Source organism: Procambarus clarkii, chromosome 9 (assembly GCF_040958095.1).
Source record: "Procambarus clarkii isolate CNS0578487 chromosome 9, FALCON_Pclarkii_2.0, whole genome shotgun sequence".
In the NCBI taxonomy this organism is placed as follows: Eukaryota; Metazoa; Arthropoda; class Malacostraca; order Decapoda; family Cambaridae; genus Procambarus; species Procambarus clarkii.
In genome coordinates this window covers 43,269,012-43,291,098 of record NC_091158.1, presented here as the reverse complement: position 1 = coordinate 43,291,098, position 22,087 = coordinate 43,269,012, and the positions used below count along the sequence as shown (strand labels likewise).

General features: G+C 50.2%; 1 protein-coding gene and 1 long non-coding RNA gene across 3 annotated transcripts in view; one reads left to right on the top strand and one right to left on the bottom strand.

Moving 5' to 3' along the window:
- Positions 1-1,767: 1,767 nt before the first annotated feature.
- On the bottom strand, positions 1,768-2,121 carry LOC138362920 (uncharacterized). Its single transcript, XM_069321499.1, has one exon. It carries the CDS (start codon positions 2,119-2,121, stop codon positions 1,768-1,770), a length of 354 nt encoding a protein of 117 aa, XP_069177600.1.
- Positions 2,122-21,394: 19,273 nt separating this feature from the next.
- The window catches only part of LOC138362747 (uncharacterized), a 12,964-nt gene continuing 12,271 nt past the window's right edge, over positions 21,395-22,087 (top strand). Inside the window, exon 1 of one of the 2 annotated variants that reach the window (XR_011227919.1) lies at positions 21,395-21,534. This is a non-coding gene — a long non-coding RNA (uncharacterized lncRNA). Of the gene's footprint in view, positions 21,535-21,591; positions 21,839-22,087 lie in introns of those variants that run through there. The other variant, XR_011227918.1, reaches the window with a different exon arrangement.

The following is a 22,087-nucleotide window of genomic DNA, read 5'->3' as shown; positions in this document are numbered from 1 at the left end:
TCCTCCTCCTTCCTCCTCGCCCTCCTCTTCCTTCCTTCCTCCTCGTCATTCTCCTCCTCCTCTCCCTCCTTCTTTCCTCCTCGGCCTCCTCCCTCTCCTTCTTTCCTCCTCGGCCTCCTCCTCCTCCTTCCTTCATTCTCGTCTTCCTCCTCATCCTCCTCCTTACTTCCTCCTCGCTCTTCTCCTCCTTCCTCCTCGCCCTCTTCCTCCTTGCCCTCCTCCTCCTCGCCCTCCTCCTCCTCCTTCCTCCTCGCCCTCCTCCTCCTCCTTCCTCCTTGCCCTCCTCCTTCTTCTCGCCCTACTCATCCTAATAACCCTCCTCTTCCTCCTTCCTCCTCGCCCTCCTCCTCCTTTCTCCTCGCTCTTCTCCTTCCTTCCTCCTCGCAATCCTCCTCCTCGTCGTCCTTCCTTCTCGCTCTCCTCCTCTTCCCCCTCCTCGCCCTCCTTTTCATTCTCTTCTTTCATTCCTCCTCGCCCTCCTCCTTCCTTTCTCCTCGTCGTCCTCCTTCTCATTCTGTCCTACTCTCCCTGCTCCTCCTCCTTCCTTCCTCCTCGCCCTGCTCCTCTTCCTCCTCCTCCTCCTCCTTCTTCCTCCTCACCCTCCTAATAACCCTTCTCTTTCTCCTTCCTCCTCCTCCTCCTCCTCCTTCCTCATCACCCTCCTCCTAATTACCCCTCTCTTCCTCCTCGCCCTCCTCCTCCTTCCTCCTCGCCCTTCTCCTTCCTTCCTCCTCGCCCTCCTCCTACTCCTCCTCCTCCTCCTTCTTTCCTCCTCGTCCTCCTTTTCCTCCTCTTTTCTTCCTCATCGCCCTCCTCGCCCTCCTCCTACTCCTTCTTCTTTCCTCCTCGTCCTCCTTTTCTTCCTCATCGCCCTCCTCTTTCCTCTCCTCCTCCTCGCCTTCCTCCTTCTCCTACTCCTCCTCCTTCCTTCCTCCTCGCCCTCCTCCTCCTCCTCCTCCTTCCTTCCTACTCTCCCTTCTCCTCCTCCGTCCTTCCTCCTCGCCCTGCTCCTCCTCCTCCTCCTCCTCCTTCTTCCTCCTCGCCCTCCTCCTTCCTCCTTGCCCTTTTCCTCCTTGCCCTCCCCCTTCTCCTTGTCCAGCTCCTCCTCCTTCTTTCTCCTTGCCCTGCTCCTCCTCATTCCTCATTGCCCTTCTCCTCCTCCTTCCTCCTCGCCCTCCTCCTCCTCCTCCTCATTCCTCATTGCCCTTCTCCTCCTCCTTCCTCCTCGACCTGCTCCTCCTCGAACTCCTCCTCCTTCCTCTTCGTCCTCTTCCTTGTCGTTCTCCTCTTCCTTCCTCCTCCTCCTCCTTCCTTCTCGCCCTCCTGCCCCTTCCTCCTCGCCCTCCTCCTTCTCCTCGCCCTCGTCCTCCTCCTAATTGCCCTCCTCTCCCTCCTTCCTCCTCGCCCTCTTCCTCCTCCTTCCACCTTGCCCTCCTCCTTCTCCTTCCTCCTCACACTCCTCCTTGCCCTCCTCCTCATCCTCCTCCCCCTCCTTCTTTCCTCCTCCTCCTCCTCCTCCTCCTCCTCCCCCTCCTTCTTTCCTTCTCCTCCTTCCTTCCTCCTCGTCCTCCTCCTCCTCCTCCTTCCTCCTCGCCCTCCTCCTCCTTCTATTTGCCCTGCTTCTCCTCCATCCTCCTTGACCTACTCCTCCTCCTTCTTTCTTTCCCTACTCCTCCTCCTTCCTGATCGGCCTCCTCCTCATTCCTCCTCGCCTTGCTTCTCCTCCTTCCTCCTTGCCGTGCTCTTCCTCTTTCCTCCTTGACCAGCTCATCCTCCTTTCTCCTCGGTCTGCTCCTCCTCCTTCCTCCTTGCCGTCCTCCTCCTCCTCCTTCCAACTCGTCCTCCTTCTTTCTCCTCACCCTCTTCCTCCTCCTTCTTCCTAGCCCTTCTCCTTTTCCTCATCCTCCTATTTCCTTCCTCGCCTCCTACTCCTTCTCCTCCACCTTCCTTCCTACTTGCCCTCCTCCTTCCTTCCTCCTCGCCCTCCTCCTCCTCTTTCCTCCTCCTCCTCCTCCTTCTCCTCCTCCTCCTGCTCCTCCTCCTTACATCCTCTTCGCCCTTTTCTTCCTCCTCCTCCTTCCTTCCTTCTCGCTCTTTTCCTCTTCCTCCTTCTTTCCTCATCACACTCCTCCTCCTCCTTTTCCTCCTCCTTCCTTCATCCTTGCCCCCCTCCTTTCTTCCTCCTCGCCCTCCTCCTTCCTCTTCGCCTTTCTCCTCCTTCCTCCTCGCCCTCCTCCTCCTCCTTTCCCTGCTCCTCCTCCTTCCTCCTGGCTATGTTCCTCCTCCTTACTCCTGGCCATGTTCCTCCTCCTTCCTCCTTGCCCTGCTCTTTTTCCTTGTTCGTTCCCCTGCTCCTCCTACTTCCTCCTTGCCCTACTCCTCCTTCTTCCTGCTCGCCCTCCTCCTCCTCCTCTCCGTCCTCCTTCCTCCACGCCCTACTCTTCCTCCTTCCTCCTCGCCCTGCTCCTCCTCCTTCCTCCTCGCCCTCCTCCTCCTCCTTCCTCCTCGCCCTCCTCCTCGTCGTCCTTCCTCCTCGCCCTTCTCCTTCCGCCTCGCCCTCCTCCTCCTCGTCGTCCTTCCTCCTCGCCCTCCTCCTCCTCTTCCTCCTCCTTCTGTTCTCCTCGCCCTCCTTTTCCTCCTCTTCTTTCCTTCCTCCTCCTTCCTCTCCTTTTTTCCTCCTTGCCTTCCTCATTCTCCTCCTCCTCCTTCCTTTCTCCTCACCCTCCTCCTCCTTCTGTCTTACTCTCCCAGCTCCTCCTTTTTCCTTCCTCCTCGCCCTGCCCCTCCTCCTCCTCCTCCTCCTTCCTCCTCGCCCTCCTCCTTCCTCCTTGCGCTCCTCCTCCTTCCTCCTTGCCTTGTTTCGCCTCCTTCTTCCTCTCCCAGCTCCTTAATTCTTCTTCCCCCTTGCCCCGCTCCTCCTCCTTGTTCGTTGTCCTGCTCCTCCTCCTTTCTCCTTGCCCTGCTCCTCCTCATTCTTTTTTTACCCTTCTCCTCCTCCTTCCTCCTCGCCCTCCTCCTCCTCCTTCCTCCTCACCCTCGTCATCCGCCTTCCTCCTCACATTGCTCCTTCTCCTCCTTCCTCCTCGACCTGCTCCTCCTCTTTCCTCCTCGCCCTCCTCCTCCTCGTCCTCTTCCTGCCTTCTCGCTCCCCTCTTCCTTCCTCCTCGCCTTCCTCCTCCTCCTTCCTTCTCGCCCTCCTCCTCCTCCTTCCTCCTCGCCCTCTTCCTCCTCCTTCCACCTTGCCTTTTTCCTCCTCCTTCCTCCTCGCCATCATCCTTCTCCTACCTCCTCACCCTAATCCTCCTCCTTACTCCTCGCCCTCCTCCCCCTCCTTCTTTCCTTCTTTCCCTGCTCCTCCTCCTTCCTGATCACCCTCCTCCTCATTCCTCCTCGCCCTGCTTCTCCTCCTTCCTCCTCGGTCTGCTCCTCCTCCTCCTTCCTCCTGGTCCTCCTTCTTTCTCCTCGCCCTCTTCCTCCTCCTTCTTCCTGGCCCTCTTCCTCCTTCTCTTCATCCTCCTCCTTCTTTCCTCCTCGCCTTCTCTTCCTCCTCCTTCCTTCCTCCTCCTTCTCCTCCTTCCTTCCTTCTCGCTCTTTTCCTCTTCCTCCATGGTCTGCTCTTCCTCCTTGTTCGTTGCCCTGCTCCTCCTCTTTCCTCCTTTCCCTGCTCCTCCTTCCTCTTCCTCCTCCTTCTTCCTAGCCCTTCTCCTTTGCCTCATCCTCCTCCTTCTCTCCCTCCTCCTACTCCTTTTCCTCCTCCTTCCTTCCTACTCCTTCTCCTCCTCCTTCCTTCCTACTTGCCCTCCTCCTTCCTTCCTCCTCGCCCTCCTCCTCCTCTTTCTTCCTCCTCCTCCTCCTCCTCCTCCTCCTCCTCCTCCTCCTCCTCCTGCTCCTCCTCCTTACATCCTTTTCGCCCTTTTCTTCCTCCTCCTCCTTCCTTCCTTCTCGCTCTTTTCCTCTTCTTCCTTCTTTCCGCATTACACTCCTCCTTTTCCTCCTCCTTCCTTCATCCTTGCCCCCCTCCTTCCTTCCTCCTCGCCCTTCTCCTCCTCCTACTCCTTCCTTCCTCTTCGTCGTCGTCGTCTTCCTCCTCCTCCTTCCTTCCTTCCTTCCTCCTCCTCCTCCTCCTCCTCCTTCCTCTTCTCCTTTTTCCTCCTTCCTCCTCGCCCTCCTCCTCCTTGCCCTCCTCCTCCTTTCCCAGCTCCTCCTCTTTCCTCCTGGCTATGTTCCTCCTTCTTACTCCTGGCCATGTTCCTCTTCCTTCTTCCTGCTCGCCCTCCTCCTCCTCCTCCTCCTCCTCCCCCTCTTCCTTCCTCCTCGCCCTACTCCTCCTCCTTCCTCCTCGCCCTGTTCCTCCTTTCTCCTCGCCCTGCTCCTCCTCCTTCCTCCTCGCTCTTCTCCCTCCTCCTCGTCCTTTTACTTTCTCCTCGCCCTCCTCTTCCTCCTTCCACCTAGCCCGTTTCCTTCCTCCTCGCCCTCCTCCTCGTCGTCCTTCTTCCTCGCCCTCCTCCTCCTCTTCTTTCCTTCCTCCTCGGCCTCCTCTTTCCTCTCCTCATCCTCCTTCCTCCTCGCCCTTCTCCTCCTCCTTCCTTCTCGCCCTTCTCCTTCTCGCCCTCTTCCTCCTAATTACCCTCCTCTTCCTCCTTCCTTCTCGCCCTCCTCCTCCTTCCTCCTCGCCCTCCTCCTCCTTCTTCCTCGCCCTTCTCCTCCTTCCTCCTCGCCCTTCTCCTTTATCCTCGCCCTCCTCCTCCTCGTCGTCCTTCCTCCTCGCCCTCCTCCTCCTCCTCCTCTTCCTCCTCCTTCTGTTCTCATCGCCCTCATTTTCCTCCTCATCTTTCCTTCCTCCTCCTTCCTCTCCTCCTCCTTTCTTCCTCCTTGCCTCCCTCATTCTCCTCCTCCTCCTTCCTTTCTCCTCGCCCTGCTTCTCCTCCTCCTCCTCCTCCTTCCTCCTCGCCCTCCTCCTTCCACCTTGCGCTCCTCCTCCTTCCTCCTTGCCTTGTTCCTCCTCCTTCCTCCTTGCCCAGCTCCTTCTTCTTACGCCTTGCCCTGCTCCTCCTCATTCTTCTTTACCCTTCTCCTCCTCATTCCTCCTCGCCCTCCTCCTCCTCCTTATTCCTTTTTGCCTTTGTCCTCCTCCTTCCTCCTCGCCCTCCTCCTCCTCCTCCTCCTTCCTCCTCACCCTCCTCATCCGCCTTCCTCCTCACCCTGCTCCTCCTTCTCCTCGACCTGCTTCTCCTCTTTCCTCCTCGCCCTCCTCCTCCTTCCTCCTCGTCCTCTTCCTTCCTTCCTCCTCAACCTGCTCCTCCTCTTTCCTCCTCGCCCTCCTCCTTCTCATCCTCTTCCTTCCTTCTCGCTCCCCTCTTCCTTCCTCCTCGCCTTCCTCCTCCTCCTTCCTTCTCGCCCTCCTCCTCCTCCTTCGTCCTCGCCCTCTTCCTCCTCCTTCCACCTTGCCTTTTTCCTCCTACTTCCTCCTCGCCATCATCCTTCTCCTTCCTCCTCACCCTAATCCCCCTCCTTACTCCTCGCCCTCCCCCTCCTTCTTTCCTTCTTGCCCTGCTCCTCCTCCTTCCTGATCACCCTCCTCATTCCTCCTCGCCCTGGTTCTCCTCCTTCCTCCTCGGTCTGCTCCTACTCCTCCTTCCTCCTGGTCCTCCTTCTTTCTCCTCGCCCTCTTCCTCCTCATTCTTCCTGACCCTCCTCCTCCTCCTTCCTTCCTCCATGCCTTCTCCTCCTCCTCCTCCTTCCTTCCTCCTCCTTCTCCTCCTTCCTTCCTTCTCGCTCTTTTCCTATCCTCCATGGTCTGATCTTCCTCCTTGTTCGTTGCCCTGCTCCTCCTCCTTCCTCCTTTCCCTGCTCCTCCTTCCTCCTTGCCCTGCTCCTTCTTCCTCTTCCTCGCCCTCCTCCTCCTCCTCCTCCTCCTTCCTCCTCCTTCCTCCTCGCACTCCTCCTCCTCCTCCTTTTCCTCCTTCCTCCTCTCTCTCCTTCTCCTCCTTCCTCTTCGCTGTCCTCCTCCTCACCCTCTTCCTCGTCCTTGCCCTCCTCCTCCTCCTCTTCCTCCTCGTACTCTTCCTTCCTCCTCCTCCTCCTTCGTCCTCGCCCTTCTTCTCCCTCCTCCTCGTACTCTTCCTTCCTCTTCGCCTTCCTCCTCCTTCCTCCTCGCCCTCCTCCTCCTTCTTCCTCGCCCTTCTCCTCCTTCCTCCTCGCCCTTCTCCTTTATCCTCGCCCTCCTCCTCCTCGTCGTCCTTCCTCCTCGCCCTCCTCCTCCTCCTCCTCTTCCTCCTCCTTCTGTTCTCATCGCCCTCATTTTCCTCCTCATCTTTCCTTCCTCCTCCTTCCTCTCCTCCTCCTTGCCTCCCTCATTCTCCTCCTCCTCCTTCCTTTCTCCTCGCCCTCCTCCTCCTCCTCCTTCTGTCCTGCTCTCCCAGCTCCTCCTCCTTCTTTCCTCCTCGCCCTGCTTCTCCTACTCCTCCTCCTCCTTTCTCCTCGCCCTCCTCCTTCCTCCTTGCGCTCCTCCTCCTTCCTCCTTGCCTTGTTCTTCCTCCTTAATCCTTGCCCAGCTCCTTCTTCTTACGCCTTGCCCTGCTCCTCCTCATTCTTCTTTACCCTTCTCCTCCTCCTTCCTCCTCGACCTGCTCCTCCTCTTTCCTCCTCGCCCTCCTCCTTCTCGTCCTCTTCCTTCCTTCTCGCTCCCCTCTTCCTTCCTCCTCGCCTTCCTCCTCCTCCTTCCTTCTCGCCCTCCTCCTCCTCCTTCGTCCTCGCCCTCTTCCTCCTCCTTCCACCTTGCCTTTTTCCTCCTACTTCCTCCTCGCCATCATCCTTCTCCTTCCTCCTCACCCTAATCCTCCTCCTTACTCCTCGCCCTCCCCCCTCCTTCTTTCCTTCTTGCCCTGCTCCTCCTCCTTCCTGATCACCCTCCTCCTCATTCCTCCTCGCCCTGGTTCTCCTCCTTCCTCCTCGGTCTGCTCCTCCTCCTCCTTCCTCTTGGTCCTCCTTCTTTCTCCTCGCCCTCTTCCTCCTCCTTCTTCCTGACCCTCCTCCTCCTTCTCCTCCTTCTCCTCCTCCTCCTCCTTCCTTCCTCCATGCCTTCTCCTCCTCCTTCCTTCCTCCTCCTTCTCCTCCTTCCTTCCTTCTCGCTCTTTTCCTCTTCCTCCATGGTCTGCTCTTCCTCCTTGTTCGTTGCCCTGCTCCTCCTCTTTCCTCCTTTCCCTGCTCCTCCTTCCTCCTTGCCCTGCTCCTTCTTCCTCTTCCTCGCCCTCCTCCTCCTCCTCCTCCTCCTCCTCCTCCTTTTCCTCCTTCCTCCTCTCTCTCCTTCTCCTCCTTCCTCTTCGCTGTCCTCCTCCTCCACCTCACCCTCTTCCTCGTCCTCGCCCTTCTTCTCCCTCCTCCTCGTACTCTTCCTTCCTCTTCGCCTTCCTCATCGCCTTTCTCCTCGCGTTCCTCCTCCTTCCTCCTCGCACTCCTCCTCTTCCTCCTTCCTCCTCGCCCTCCTCCTTCTCCTTCTTTCCTCTTCGCCCTCCTCCTCCTCCTTTCTCCTAGCCCTCCTCCTCCTGCTTCCTACTCGCCCTCCTCCTTTTGCTTCCTACTCGCCCTCCTCCACCTCCTTGCCCTGCTCCACCTTCTTCCTCGCCACCTCTTCCTTCCTCCTTGCCCTCCTCCTCCTCCTCCTCCTTTTCCTTCCACCTCGTCCTTCCTCCTTGCCTTGCTCTTCCTCCTTCCTCCTTGCCCTGCTCCTTTTCCTTCCTCCTTGCCTTGCTCCTCCTCCTTCCTCCTTGCCCTGCTCCTCTTCCTTCCTCCTTGCCCTGCTCCTCTTCCTTCCTCCTTGCCTTGCTCCTCCTCCTTCCTCTTTGCCCTGCTCCTCCTCCTTGCCTTGCTCCTCCTCCTTCCTCTTTGCCCTGCTCCTCCTCCTTCCTCCTCGTCCTCTTCCTTCCTCCTCGCCCTCAGCCTCCTTCCTCCTAGCCCACCTCCTCCACCTTTCTCCTCGCCCTCCTCCTTCCTCCTAGCCCTCCTCCCCTTCCTTTCTTCTCGCCCTCCTCCTCCTCCTTCCTCCTCGCCTTCCTCCTCCTCCTTCTTCCTCGCCCTTCTTCTTCTCCTTTCCCTCCTCCTCCTTCCTCTTCGCCCTCCTCTCTTTTCCTCATCCTTCCTCTTCGCCCTCCTTCTCCTTCCTCCTCGCCCTGCTCCTCCTCCTTCCTCCTCACCCCTCCTCCTCCCACCTAGCCCTCTTCCTTCATCTTTGATCTTCTCCTTCCTTCCTCCTCGCTCTCCTCTTTCTTCCTCGTCCTTCTCCTGATTCCTCCCTCCTTGCCCTCCTCCTCCTTCTACTTCCTCCTCGCCCTTATCCTCCTCCTTCTTTCCTCCTCTTCCTCCTTCCTTCTTGTCCACCTTCTCCTTCCTCCTTGCCTTCCTCCTCGCCCGTAAAATGGGTTTACACAGTAAACACATTTACACAACACATGTGCATGACCCAGAAATAAGTCAGCAGTTTCTAGTACCTGCACACAAATCTGAATTTCAATAAACCATAATAATCACAAGTTAATATATATTTGTGAGATAAAAATGTTGGACAGGAGTCAATCCATTTGACGACCGTCAGTGGGAAAGACAGGATATAAAATCTCAAGTTCAATACTGAAGGTGCAACTTACCATAGTCATTATTGGTATATGTTATGTCTCTTTGCAGAAGCTGGTGAGCGAGCCGGGTGTGTCCTCCTTGTATCACGTTCCTCCATGTTGACTCAGGAGAGCGCTCCCCTGTTACCAGAGAAAATAGCATTACATGTGATAATACAGGAAAACAAATTTTATGATAAAACACATGAAGACAATGTTATTAGACATAATGTCAACATATCCTAATTAAACCTCGTGTCACCATTTCTTAATTTTCGTCATTTGAAACATCGTAATGTTGTTCCTCACCTCTTAAATATTTCCTACTTGCTTTTCCTCTCACTACTTCTCCTTCACATATGTCTTATTCATATTATTCCTTGAATATTTGTGTTTTACAACATGTTCCTTGTAGAGATGTCTACTGCCTCTAGTTCCCCACAGGTTTGTGTTCTACATGTTCCTTGTAGAGATGTCTACTGCCTCTAGTTCCCCACAGGTTTGTGTTCTACATGTTCCTTGTAGAGATGTCTACTGCCTCTAGTTCCCCACAGGTTTGTGTTCTACATGTTCCTTGTAGAGATGTCTACTACCTCTAGTGTTCCGTTGGTATGTGTTCTACGTGTTCCTTGTAGAGATGTCTCCTGCCTCTAGTTCACCATAGGTTTGTGTTCTACAATATCTTCCTTGTGGAGATGCTTCCTACGTCTGGTTTCTTACGTCTGGAGGAGGCATGGTCGACGACTGGGCCGCGGGGACGTTAAGCCCCGAAACCACTTCAAGGTAAACCAACCACCTTAAGGTAACCCCATAGGCTTGATACAACATCTACCATTAGGAGATGTTTCGTACGTCTGGTTCCCCATAGGCTTGTGTTCTACAGCATGTTCCATGTAGAGATGTCTCCTACCTCTCAGTCCTCATACCTCTGTTCCAGAATTACTGCTTTTCAGTTTCGTATTTCAACATCTTTCTCAATACTTTTCACACTTCAATTTTTGTAATCCATTTCTTGCTGGCCTTTCCATCTTCCTCAGTATTCCACTCATTCTTACTCATTAGTATGTCTCTCACCGTTTTACCACTTAACCATGACATCTGATATATTTCTTTAATATCTCCCAAACCATGTTTTTCACCTGTCCTTCCTCATTCTCGTTGCCTTTATTCTTCTCTATTATCTCTTAATCTTACTAAGCTTTCATCAGTGCTGTACTTATTATCTCCCTAAAGTTAAGGTACCTTTGTTAAAGTATTTCTCTCCTCTCTTGCTCTTTTATCAATGTTTCTTATATCCTGCCTAATATATTTGTATTATCTATTATTACTATGGGGTAAACCTAGCAGGCAGTTATTTGTTTTTATTCTTTGTGAATATTTAATTTGTATTTAATTTACTTGATGTTCTTTAGTTACTTCAATATTAAATTTATGATTCTAAGTGGACTATATGTAAGATTCAGCGTTCCAGAATTTACCTGCACATAGTTGGACACAAATGTTTGCAGTTATCCCATATTGATGGAGATAAACAAACCATGAATATTTATTTTCTCTTTCATATAAATTATACCACATATGGTGGCTTATATCAAGCTACAGGTAATTAATACTACAAATGTTATAATTTTCTTAGCTGTATGGTTACTATGGCCTGATTAGGCTGTCAATGATTCCTCCAAAATCTGTTAGGATATGGCTACATGTTGTCCACTTGTCATATGGCTCCACTTATTTGATAGTCAACTAATCTGAAGTTGTATTCCATTCGACGCCTTGTAGTCTGGAAATTCTGTTTCGATCTGTTGATTTAAATTGGTATTATTGGAGACCCATGACTGAAGAGGCATATTTGCTCCCAATAATTCTCGATTGGCCTCATGGTATATGTTCAGCAGTTTACTTTCACTGCTAGTTGTTCCTTGGAAATTGGCCTACAAGATGTTGCTAATTTCAGTTTTACTTGGGCTATTTACTTCAAGTGTTTGTCTAAGGTACTTTGAAGCAGAAACAGCAAAGAAGTAGTACCAATTAAAATTGATGCAAACCTGTTGGTGATGAATTCACTGTTTGGATCATTAGGATCCTTGATCCATAGGAACTTTGTGCAGTTATGGTATTCTTCCTGGAGACCTACTCTAGGGAATGCCTTACAGATGTCGGCCGTGTATGCATAAGTCCCTATGTGGAACTTTAACATCGCGTCGTATAGCCTTTGAGTCAGGCTAGGGCCAGTTTGAAGGCCGTCATTCAATGAAACACTATTCTGCTTGGTCTCTGCACTACAGTTAAATATCATCCTTATTGGTGTAGTAGCTGAATTCTTCAATATTGCATGGTGCGGCAGGTAGTGTCCTTCTTTAGGGTCGTCATTAGTTACAACCTCGATAAATTAGTTATCAAGTTGTTGTTGGATTATATCATGGTACAATTTCAAGTTCTCAGGATGTCTATTTAAGCCCATCACCTGTGACCTTAATTGGTTTTATGCCTTGAAATGGATTACAGGTTGCTGAAGATGATTCAGCTTCCATGCTAACCTTACCCAGTATTGATTGTCCCTGTAAACAACTAACTCTAGGTATTGTTAGTAAGTCCAGTCATCATCTGAACTAGGTTGTTCAGGGACAATGCCTAGAGTTGCTGGATCCAACAATTTATGTACAGGGGGATCAAGCTTCTCCTCGGACATGTATCTGAATTGCAGTGGTGCATTTCACCTAGTTATGTGTGAGAGTATGGTCTCTCAAGATATCCCACAGCTGATTTGAATGGCTCATTGCAGTGCACAGTGCACCTAGTCATGCACAGGGCGCAATCTCTGTTAACCCCTGAATTTAAACTGTCATGCGGGGTGTCCCCAGCATGTCCACATAACCAGGAATACTTTTATAATTAGGAGGCCACCATATGCCCAAGTGTAAATTAGATACAGAGGAATTAAGCATTCATGCCATGGAGTCAGGAAGTAAGTAAGTAATTATCAAAAGAAGGCACCAAACCGGGAAGGCTATGTAGCACCATCAAATACGCAAAATAATCAGAGGGCGCTAAATATCACCAAGGATGCCAATACGAGAACAAAAACGCATAAGGCGAACGATATCAAAAGTATCCGAGTCACCAAGAATTCTATCGAGGGACAGGTGACCGCGAGGGGCGGTCGGAAAGCAAGACACACGCTCGTCCTGGAAGTCAGGACATTCAAGAAGGACATGCACGACCGTAAGAGGGACAATGCAACTAGGACAATAAGGAGCAGGGCGGCGCTCCATCAAGTGACCATGGGTTAAGCGAGTATGGCCAATACGCAACCTCGCCAGAGCTGTTTCCCACCGCCGGTTACGGTGGAAGGAGGACGGCCACGAGGAAACACAACATTTAAGAGTACGTAGCTTGTTACCAGTAACAGACAACCAAGAAGCCTGCCAACGGGTAAGGACTGAGGAATGGATAACCGGGTAAAAGTCGGAATACGGAATGCCTTTACGAGAGATGGGACAAGAGCGGACAGCTTCCTTAGCGGCAGCATCCGCACGCTCATTTAAAGACACGCCAATATGGCTGGGAACCCAACAAAACTCAACCGACTTAAATTTACTGTGAACGAGAAACAGCCAATGCTGGATCTCGACAACTACCGGATGAACTGGATTAAAGCACCCGAGAGCCATGAGGGCACTACGAGAGTCAACAACAACCACAAAGGAAGACTGACAACGAGAAAGCAGGAGACGAAGAGCATAGAGAATAGCATAAAGTTCTGCTGTAAAGATGCTAGTCTCCGGAGGCAAGCGACACATATAAGTGCGATCAGGAAAAACAACAGAGTAGCCAACACCGTCCGCTGACTTAGACCCATCGGTGAAGACAGAAACGGAGCGGGAGTGAGAAGAAAAGTGCTCGAGGAAAAGGCGTTTTAGAACTGTAGGAGGGGTAAAAGCTTTAGTGATACGAGTCAAGGATGTACAAAACCGCGGAAGAGGGACCCTCCACGGGGGCAAAGAAGGAACAACACGAGGAGAAACATCAGAAATACGAATGGGAAGAGAATCCTGGAGGCGAGATAACCGGACAGAAAGAGGGAGGTGGTGAAGAGGAACAGGAACCGCAGGAGGGGTAAAAGTTAAAGCACGACAGAGGCGAGAGGAAGGATGTTGCAAGGACCGCGCAAGATAGCGAAGACAGTAGCGATCACGGCGGTCCTGGAGAGACAGGAAGCCAGTGTCAACATACAAGCTAAGGACGGGAGTCGAACGAAAGGCACCAGAACTGAGGCGCAACCCAGTATGGTGCAAAGCATCAAGACGGCGAAGAGTAGAAGGAGAAGCAGACGAGTAAGCAGGGCAACCATAATCGAGCTTAGACAGGACGAGAGAGGAATGTAAAGCAAGGAGAGTGCGCCTATCTGCCCCCCAAGAAGTATGGGACAAGACCCGAAGGAGGGTAAGGGACTTAGAGCACTCAACACGGAGGTAAGAGATATGGGGAGACCAAGACAAACGAGTGTCAAGGAATAACCCCAAAAGCTTCGCGGAATCTTTGTATTCAAGGGGATGACCATAAAGTGACAAAGAGGGACGAAGAACAACCCGTTTCCGCGTAAAAGTCATGGCACAAGTCTTAGAAGTAGAGAACTTGAAGCCATGACCTGTGGCCCAAGACGACACGGCATCAATCGCAAGTTGAAGCCGGCGTTGAAGGAGAGGCGAATCATCACCCTGACAACAAAGGGTAAGATCATCGACATAGAGAGCGGAGAAGACACCAGAAGGAAGAGAGGAAAGAAGACCATTGAGGGCAACCAGAAAAAGAGTAGTGCTCAGAACACTACCCTGGGGCACACCTTCGTATTGCTGAAAAGAGGGAGACAGAGCGGTACCAAGGCGCACCCGAAAGGAACGACGAGAGAGGAAGCTGCGGAGAAAGAGAGGGAGATGACCACGAAGGCCAAAAGAATGAAGTTGAGATAGGATATGATAACGCCAAGTGGTGTCGTAAGCCTTTTCTAGGTCAAAAAGGACGGCAACAACGGAGGTCTTCGCAGCAAAAGCAGTACGAATATAGACCTCCAAGTTCACCAGGACATCTGTCGTGCTGCGGCACTTGCGGAAACCAAATTGAGAAGGGGAGAGGAGGTGATGGTGTTCCAGGAACCACATCAGACGAACGTTAACCATACGTTCAAAGAGTTTGCAGACACAACTTGTGAGAGCAATAGGGCGAAAGTCCTTAGGGGAAGTACCCAGAGACCCCGGTTTGCGAACAGGGAGGACAACGGCATCGAGCCAGTCCTCAGGGACTGACGACGACTCCCAGATCCGATTATACAGACTCAGTAAATACTGAGACGTGCTCGGAGGGAGATGGCGAAGCATCTCATAATGAATACCATCGGAGCCCGCCGCCGTAGAACCGCAGAGGGCCAGGGCAGAACGAAGTTCAGAGAGAGAGAAGGGATCATTATAGGGAAGCTGAAGATGAGTGCAGAAATCTAAAGGACGAGACTCAAGGACAGGTTTACGAAGAAGGAAAGATTGGGGAAGATGAAGACCAGAGCTAACAGAAGAAAAGTGGGAACCCAGTTCGGAAGCGACCTGCAACGGGTCCGCCACAAGAGTATCATGGAGGTGAAGGACCGGTGAAACATCGGGAACGAACTTACCCGCTATCTTGCGGATACGCTTCCAGATCTGGGCCAGAGGGGTTTCGGACGTAATTGTCGAGACATAAGATGCCCAACATTCACGTTTAGCCGTACGGATGGCCCTACGGGCCACCGCACTCGCTCTCCGAAAGAAAAGAAAAGAATCGGTCGTCTGCCTACGGCGGTGCTTCTTCCAGGCTGCACGCTTACAGCGGACAGCCCGAGCACAGTCCGCATTCCACCAGGGAACGCACTTCCGTGGACCCCGAGAGGAAGAGCGAGGAATAGAGCGGAGGGCAGCGTCGAAGACAGTGTCATGAAAAAGGAGGAGAGCGCGAGAGAGGGGCAGAAGGGAGAGGTCAGAGAGAGTAGCACTGAGGGAAAATAGGGTCCAGTCCGCCTTAGCAAACTGCCACCTAGGGAAAGAGAGGGAAGGGCGAAAAGAGAAAAAGGAAACAAGGATGGGGAAATGATCACTTCCATGGAGGTCATCAAGAACCTGCCATGTGAAATCTAAGTAAAGAGAAGAAGAGCAGAGAGAAAGATCAAGACAAGAAAGGGTGCGAGTTCGAGAGTCCAAATGAGTGGGCTCACCAGAATTCAGAAGAGACAGGGAAGAAGAGAGGAGAAACGGCTCAAGGAGGCGACCCCGGGTATTCGTCAGAACGTCACCCCAAAGAGAATGACGACAATTGAAGTCACCCAGCAGGAGCACAGGCTCCGGCAAGGAGTCTAGGAGGTGTTTCAAATCAGGAAGAGAGAGCGGGACACTCGGGGGGAGATAAATGGAACAAACTGTGTACCATTTCCCCACAAAGATACGAGCAGCAGAACAATGGAGAGGCGAAGGAAAAAGTAAAGGAACAAAGGGAACATCAGCCCGAATCAAGAGAGCAGAAGAATTAGAAGCCCCAGCAATGGCTGGGGGGGGGGAGAGAAAGGAATAGCCACGAAAACGACCAGGACGAGCACCAAGCATCGGCTCCTGGAGACAGACACAAAGGGGCGAAAACCGCGAAACCAGAAGTTGGAGTTCGAGGAAATTGGCGTAATAACCTCGAACGTTCCATTGAAGAATGGACAACGACGAGAAGAGAAAGGACAAAAACAGAGAACAAGGAAGAAACAAAGGCGAAAGACCAACAGAGCACGTTAAAGAATATCAGGGTCGGGATCAGGGTCAGCAAAGTCAGGGTTAGGGGGCATGGGTAAACTGAGCAAAGACGGAGGGAAGGAAACGGGAGAACAGATCAGAGGTGGGCGGGCAGGGTCCGGAGGAGGAGGAGGAGGAGGAGGAGGAGACAACGGAGAGGAGCAGTCAAGGACAGCAGCAGGAAGAGGGGGAGTAGAAAGAGAGGAGCGCACCCCAGCAAGAGCAGCAACCGAAAGGGAAGCAGGGGCCAAAGAAACCTCCATGGCAGGAACAGGGGGCGCAAGCACTGAAACGGGAGGGGAAGGAGCAACAGAGCCAGAAGGAGGAGCTGAGGAAGAAAGCGAAGCCTTCTTACCCGCCGGGGAAGAGGAAGGAGAGGAGCCAGGCTTACGCTTCTGACTTAAAGAGACCGGTGTCCCAGCAACTACGTACCGGGCAACGGATTCCAGTGTCTCAACAGGAGAAGCCGAACGAGAGCACACACGACGGCCGTTAGGAGAGCGATGGACATCCGCCCGCACCGACAGGCGGCGGGGAGAGCCGATAGATGGAGGAAGAGGATGGGAAGGAGGATCGGAGGGGGACGAGGAAGAAGACACAGAAGACACGACAGACCGGGTAGAAGGAAGGGGAACCCCAGACAGAGGACCAGGAGGAGGATCCTTCGGGAGAGAACCCAAAGGGACAGAGGAGGGGGCAGTGGGCGCATCAGGGTCCAAGGCCTGGAAACGGTTGCGAGTCTGAGGAAGGCGGGAAGGACGAGGAGAGGAAGAGCGCAACACGCGAGCATAAGAGATATTAGCATAAGGCGGGAGCCGGCGAACCTGGCGCCTCGCCTCAGGAAAAGATAAACGCTCCCGGTGCTTCAAGTTGAGGACGGCTGCCTCAAGCTTGTAATGGACACACGCACGGGAGAAGGTAGGATGGGCCTCACCGCAGTTGAGGCAACGAGCCTGGGGAGAAGCGCACTCCGACTTAGAGTGACCTTCGCCACCACACAAAGGACAGAGAGAGACAGTCCCGGAGCAGCGGAGGGCACCATGCCCAAACCTCCAGCACTTGTTGCAGAGCCGAGGATGGAGTCAGGAAGCACACAGTTTAAGGTGAAAGGCGTGGTAGAGAGGGGACACCAGCGAGAGGACAGATAAGATCTGACCTCTGGGGTAAGCCTCAATCGGCGCAATGGAGAATAACAACTGTGACGTGGTCGTAACGTGTTCATGACGTCACCTCTGCTACCGATCATGTAACGATCAATATCATTGGTTCCGGCACCTTTCCTGCGACACCATTGGTCACTTCTAGACTTTGTGTTTGTGATACCCACGAGGAGCCCTGCAACCGCTGGCAAGGGTATTCATGTGAGGAAGTCTGTACATGGTGGTCGTGTCCTTCTGTGTATTCGGCCAATAGACAGATCATCACCCATTCCTCACTGTCAAGTTAAACTCAGCATCTTTTCGATATACCATAGCTCGCCTGGAATCGCGATCATGACTATATTGTTTATTCTTCTAGAGTGACAAATCACCAGAGCGAGACAGACTGGTGTCAGGTCTTGGTGACAAATTGAGATCGTCTGTGAGTGACCTAGAGTGACTTTAGTGCCGCTGCTTAAGTAATCTGTGTGTGACTCTTACACAGTGCACCGCATGGTACCATATAATCTGCTGCCGCCAGCCGCCACTCAGTCTAGAATGTGAAGTCGCCTCAAGCTGCCACTCGCCCTGCCTCACTCTACTACGTGATGTCACCACCTTACTCACCACCAGTGCCATCAAGTGTTTGTGTGTCTGTCTGTTAGGCATACAGCACACCCTCCTGCAAGTACCCTCCATGTCAAGTATGGTTTGTTATGAAAGCCTGTCGTCAATGGTCTTTCTTCGTAACGAGTGAAACCAGCTGTCAGGCCACCTATGAGTTCTTTCATAAATGTGCCTGAGTGAGTGAATAGGAGAGGTCATGTAAGTACAAGATCTTGTGTTTTATTATTGTGTCTGTCTGTGCGTTGATCTGAGGGATCAACCACGGTTCTTCCTTCTCATTCCTGACCCAGGTACTGGTGGAGACACCCGACGGTGTATGCGTGTTTATCTGTGTGGTATTACAACATTACACTCATCAGTGAATGTGAGCTTCACATACACCACACATTTAGTTATTGTGTGACATTATTATTGTGCATGATTGTTGCCTGTCCCATTGACAGTGCCATTGTTGATTTATTGCACATCTTCATTACCCGAGTATCTGGTTGAAACTCCTGTGACCCCTTTGCACACCGGCAGTTAGGTTTGCTGTGTTAATGGTTTGTCGTGTAACAATCGAGAAAGAGTTGGCTGTCAATTGTGTTAAGTTAGGTGTTTCTCCATGAGTGGATCCGAATCAATTAGTCAGACGTCAAGAGTCTCCCTAATGCAACCATAGCTTTTTTGACGCCTATCTTAAGTAAATCAAGCACCCTTTGTGTTAGTGGTTAAGTTTGTAAATAAACTACTAGTAAACTTTATGTGGTGTTTCCGTTGAACCACTTCTGCATACTGCTAACTATTACTTCAGCCTTCAACTCCAGGTGTCTTCAACACCGAGTTGTCTATTATTCACTAAACTAGAAATGTGATGAGAACCTTAGGAATCCCTAAAAGTGTTTCAAGCATTGAGAAGATTCCAACGATCAACGTGGAGCAGGACCAGGTGAGGCTAGTCTGAGAAGAGACCCTCAAGGACTCTAACTCGACCTTACTCCCAGGCCCTGTACAGTTCCTCTCGTATTTTCTCTGCTGGATTCCGACAGCTTCGTGAAACGTCTTCCATATGTACATTGGTGACGCACGCATTGCAGTCGGGAAAGTAAAATATAAAACCCCATTTATGGTGCCCAACGTGATTGACTTAGTTGGAACCTAGGAGCTAGGTTGTAAAGTTTCGCACTTAAATTTCTCTGAAAATTCAAACGTGACGAGCAGTATTAACAGGACGTTTAATGCCATGTTAGGTACACACACACCACCAGTATGTCTGAGTGTGGAGAGTTAAAACAGCACTACCTGTATCTTTGCTTGGCCATGACCGCTCGTAGACCTGACGACTATGACACTCTTACTGAGAAAGAGTGTAAGGAATGAGTGGAGTAGCACTTGCGGGCCATGGAAGAGAGGATCCTACAAGCACACATGCAGAGTAGTACTGAGGTGGCGTGCACGAGTCTTATCATACTGGATGAGGCTATCGGTGGTGACACCCCCGGTGAGAGATAACACAGTGGAAGAGACCCCAGTGAGAGACAACTTGGAGGTAGAGACCCCTGTGGGTAACGTCACCGAGAATGATGTCACTAGTATCACGCACGCTGCGAGAGAAAACGGAGTCGTGCAGGAATCTAGCCCAGTAAATACTCCGTTGGGGGTTTCTATGGTGAAGAATCTTATTCACCTTGGAGGAATACTGTAACAATGTTAGGGGGTTGGAATTCTGAGGGAATAAAGTAGCAGATCAAGCTATGAAACGCTGGACCGATCAGCAGAACAGGGAAATCAAACTCTGGGCTGATCAGGAGAACAGAGAGAGTACTGAACGCATAGCTCTCATGCAGTTACAAGCGAGGCAGGATGACCAGACAAGCGGCCGTTCAGCAGAGACTAACGTTGAACAAGGTAAGATTGTCAAACTACCTAAACTAGCTAACTTTGATATGAGGGGCGACTCGATGGATGTATACATCAAGCGTTGCGAAGGTCACGCCACTGATTGCGGGTGGGAAAGATCAAAGTGGTCACTTGTTCTTAGTGTGTTGATAAAGGGTTGGGCACTAACCACTTATCACAGTCTGGGTCCCCACCAGCGCGGAGATTACGAGACATTAACAACAGCGCTGCTGAACGATTTTGGCATCACTGCAGACCGGATGTTGGAGAATTTCCGTAGGGCTCAACTGCAAAAAGGGGAGACATATGTGCTCATGTTACAGCGGTTACAATCGAGTCTAAACCGTTACTGTGAACTCATGGAGAATGCTCCTGGGAGCAGGGAGTTCTATCAACTTATGATTCACGAACAGTTCTTAGAAGCATGCAAATCGTTTCTCCAAGTCTAGCTCAAAGAGCAGGAGGTTGTGTCAAATCTGTCTATGGCCAAGCAATCTGATCTGTGGGCTGGAGCCAGGAGAAAGGTGAAAGGGGTGAAGCTGCATGAGAAGCATCATCATGTTACATGGTACTGGCAAGGGAGCTAAGGCCTAAGACCGGTATGCCGGGAGTGGGGAGGGAAATTCCTCCAACAGGCATATGCACAAGTATTACAACTGTGGTAAACCAGGCCATCGGGCAGCTGATTGCAAGGCATAACCGAAGCCAGGTTACATAGCAGGTGTGAGCTCAAGTGGTAAGAAACCAACCTGTCCTCTTAAAAAGAACGTCAACATTTGCCGTTTGACTCTACGGCTGTTTTTGGACGTTATTTTGTGTAAAACTACGTCTATTATCGCTTCCATGGACTATCTCTTGTTATACAATGAAATACCACAATCTTATTATTCTATAACTCACTGACTATGCTCTGATATTTGTTCTTCAAGTAAAAATATATATTTTTTTGCCTTAATTAGGCCATAATCCAGAAAATTCCAGCCTATCGATCTTTATATTTAGGAAAACATCTAATAAATTTGGAAATGAATTTTTCGTTCGCCGACAGTTGCCTGTTACTATTTAACCCTCTATGCTTTAATGTCGCTGGTCATTGTGACTTTCCCAGGATTTATATAGGTTTCGTAGTAGCATTTAGTCAGACTACAGTAATTTAACTAATGGGAAACCTCTATAGTTGTCGTAAATTAATAATAATCATTTATCAAATAATAAATTAGCAAACATATGCAACATTTTATGTTACGACTTTTCGGGTAGGCCGTTCTGTTTGTTTACAACCCCAATGGTTCAAAATACACAATACTTTTAATATATAAGTGACTAAGTATGCTCTAATATATGGTCCTCAATGAAAATTATCGTTTTTTTTTTGTTAATTTGTCCATAATGAATAAGATTCCTTACTGTTGATCTTTATATTAAGAAAAACATCTAAACAAATTGGTATTGTGTTTTCGTTCAGATAAAGTTTCCAGATACTATTTCCTAGTTATCAATTAATGTAGGTGGTTATTTTAATTCGCGGCTACCAGGGGCTTTCTCCCATTATACAATATAAATGTACTCACTAACTATTCTCTGGTATCTGTTCTTCAAGTAAAATTACCTATTTTTTTGTTTAATTAGTCCATAATTCACAAAATTCCTTCAGGTCGATCTTTATATTTAGAAAAACATCTAATCAATTTGGAATTTAATTTTTCGTTCACCTACAGTTACCTGCTATTATTTCATTGTTATATTTTATGTCGCTGATCATTACAATTTTCCAAGAATTTAAACAGCTAAACAGCAAGTAGCATCTTGTTAGAGTACAGGAATTTACCTATGGAGAACCTCGATAGCTGCCGAAAATTATTAATGATTATATATGTAATTTAAAATAATGAATTATATACCATTTCTTATGTTACGTCTTTGGCGGGTAGGCCGTTCTGCGGGTTTACAACCGAATTGTTTAAAAATCACACTATTTTAAATGTATGAGTCACTAGTATGCTCTGATATATGTTCTGCAATGAAAATAAAGATTGTTTTGTTGTTAATTACTCCATAAATGTGTAATGTGTTAATTCAGTCTAAAATCTTTTTGCAACGTTTATATGCGATATACGTAGCTGGAAACTACCTAATATTTAAAAATAATAGTTACAACATTCTATTAATATATAATGTTGAAATATATATCACACAAAGTCTGTATATCTGTTTTTAGATGTCTTATAAATCTTCTTTTAAAATAGTATTAATGATTTTTATGAATCTTGAGTAAAAATTATGTTAATTATTATTAATCTAATTGTTATTATTTTAAGTAAAAGAATTGCAAGTATTCGCATAACCACGGGATCTCTGTTTGTGTATGAATGCACGGATTTGTTTTTGTTATGAGAGGGACGCCTTAGAAAGCATGGTGTAGGCCACTTGTGGCTCGCATCCGATCCCACGATCGTCGTCGCCCCTAAATCAACACAACAGGTATTTAGTATTTACGATTATAATAAGTAATATTTCTTTTATAATAATATTGCAGCAGGTGGTGTAGTGGTAGGACACTCGCCTGGCGTTCCGCGAGCGCTATGTCATGGGTTCGTATCCTGGCCGGGGAGGATTTACTGGGCGCAATTCCTTAACTGTAGCCTCTGTTTAACGCAACAGTAAAATGTGTACTTGGATGAAAAAACGATTCTTCGCGGCGGGGATCGTATTCCAGGGACCTGCCCGAAACGCTACTCGTACTAGTGGCTGTACAAGAATGTAACAACTATTGTATATATCTCAGGTTAGGGGCTAGGCATTTACACTCTTAGGTCAGCAAACTAGCTAGAAGGTTAGACTATTAGACTCCACTGGTCAATCGGGGCCCTGCATAATTCAGCTTATCCTAACCTAGCCCAGCTTAAACCATCTTAGCATAGTTCATTCTAGCTGTGCATAGTGCTTGCACAGCCTTGCTTATCCTAGTTTACCTCTTCCTAGCCTACCGTAGCCAAGCCTATCCCAGTATACCCTTACCTAGTCTTGCTTAGCC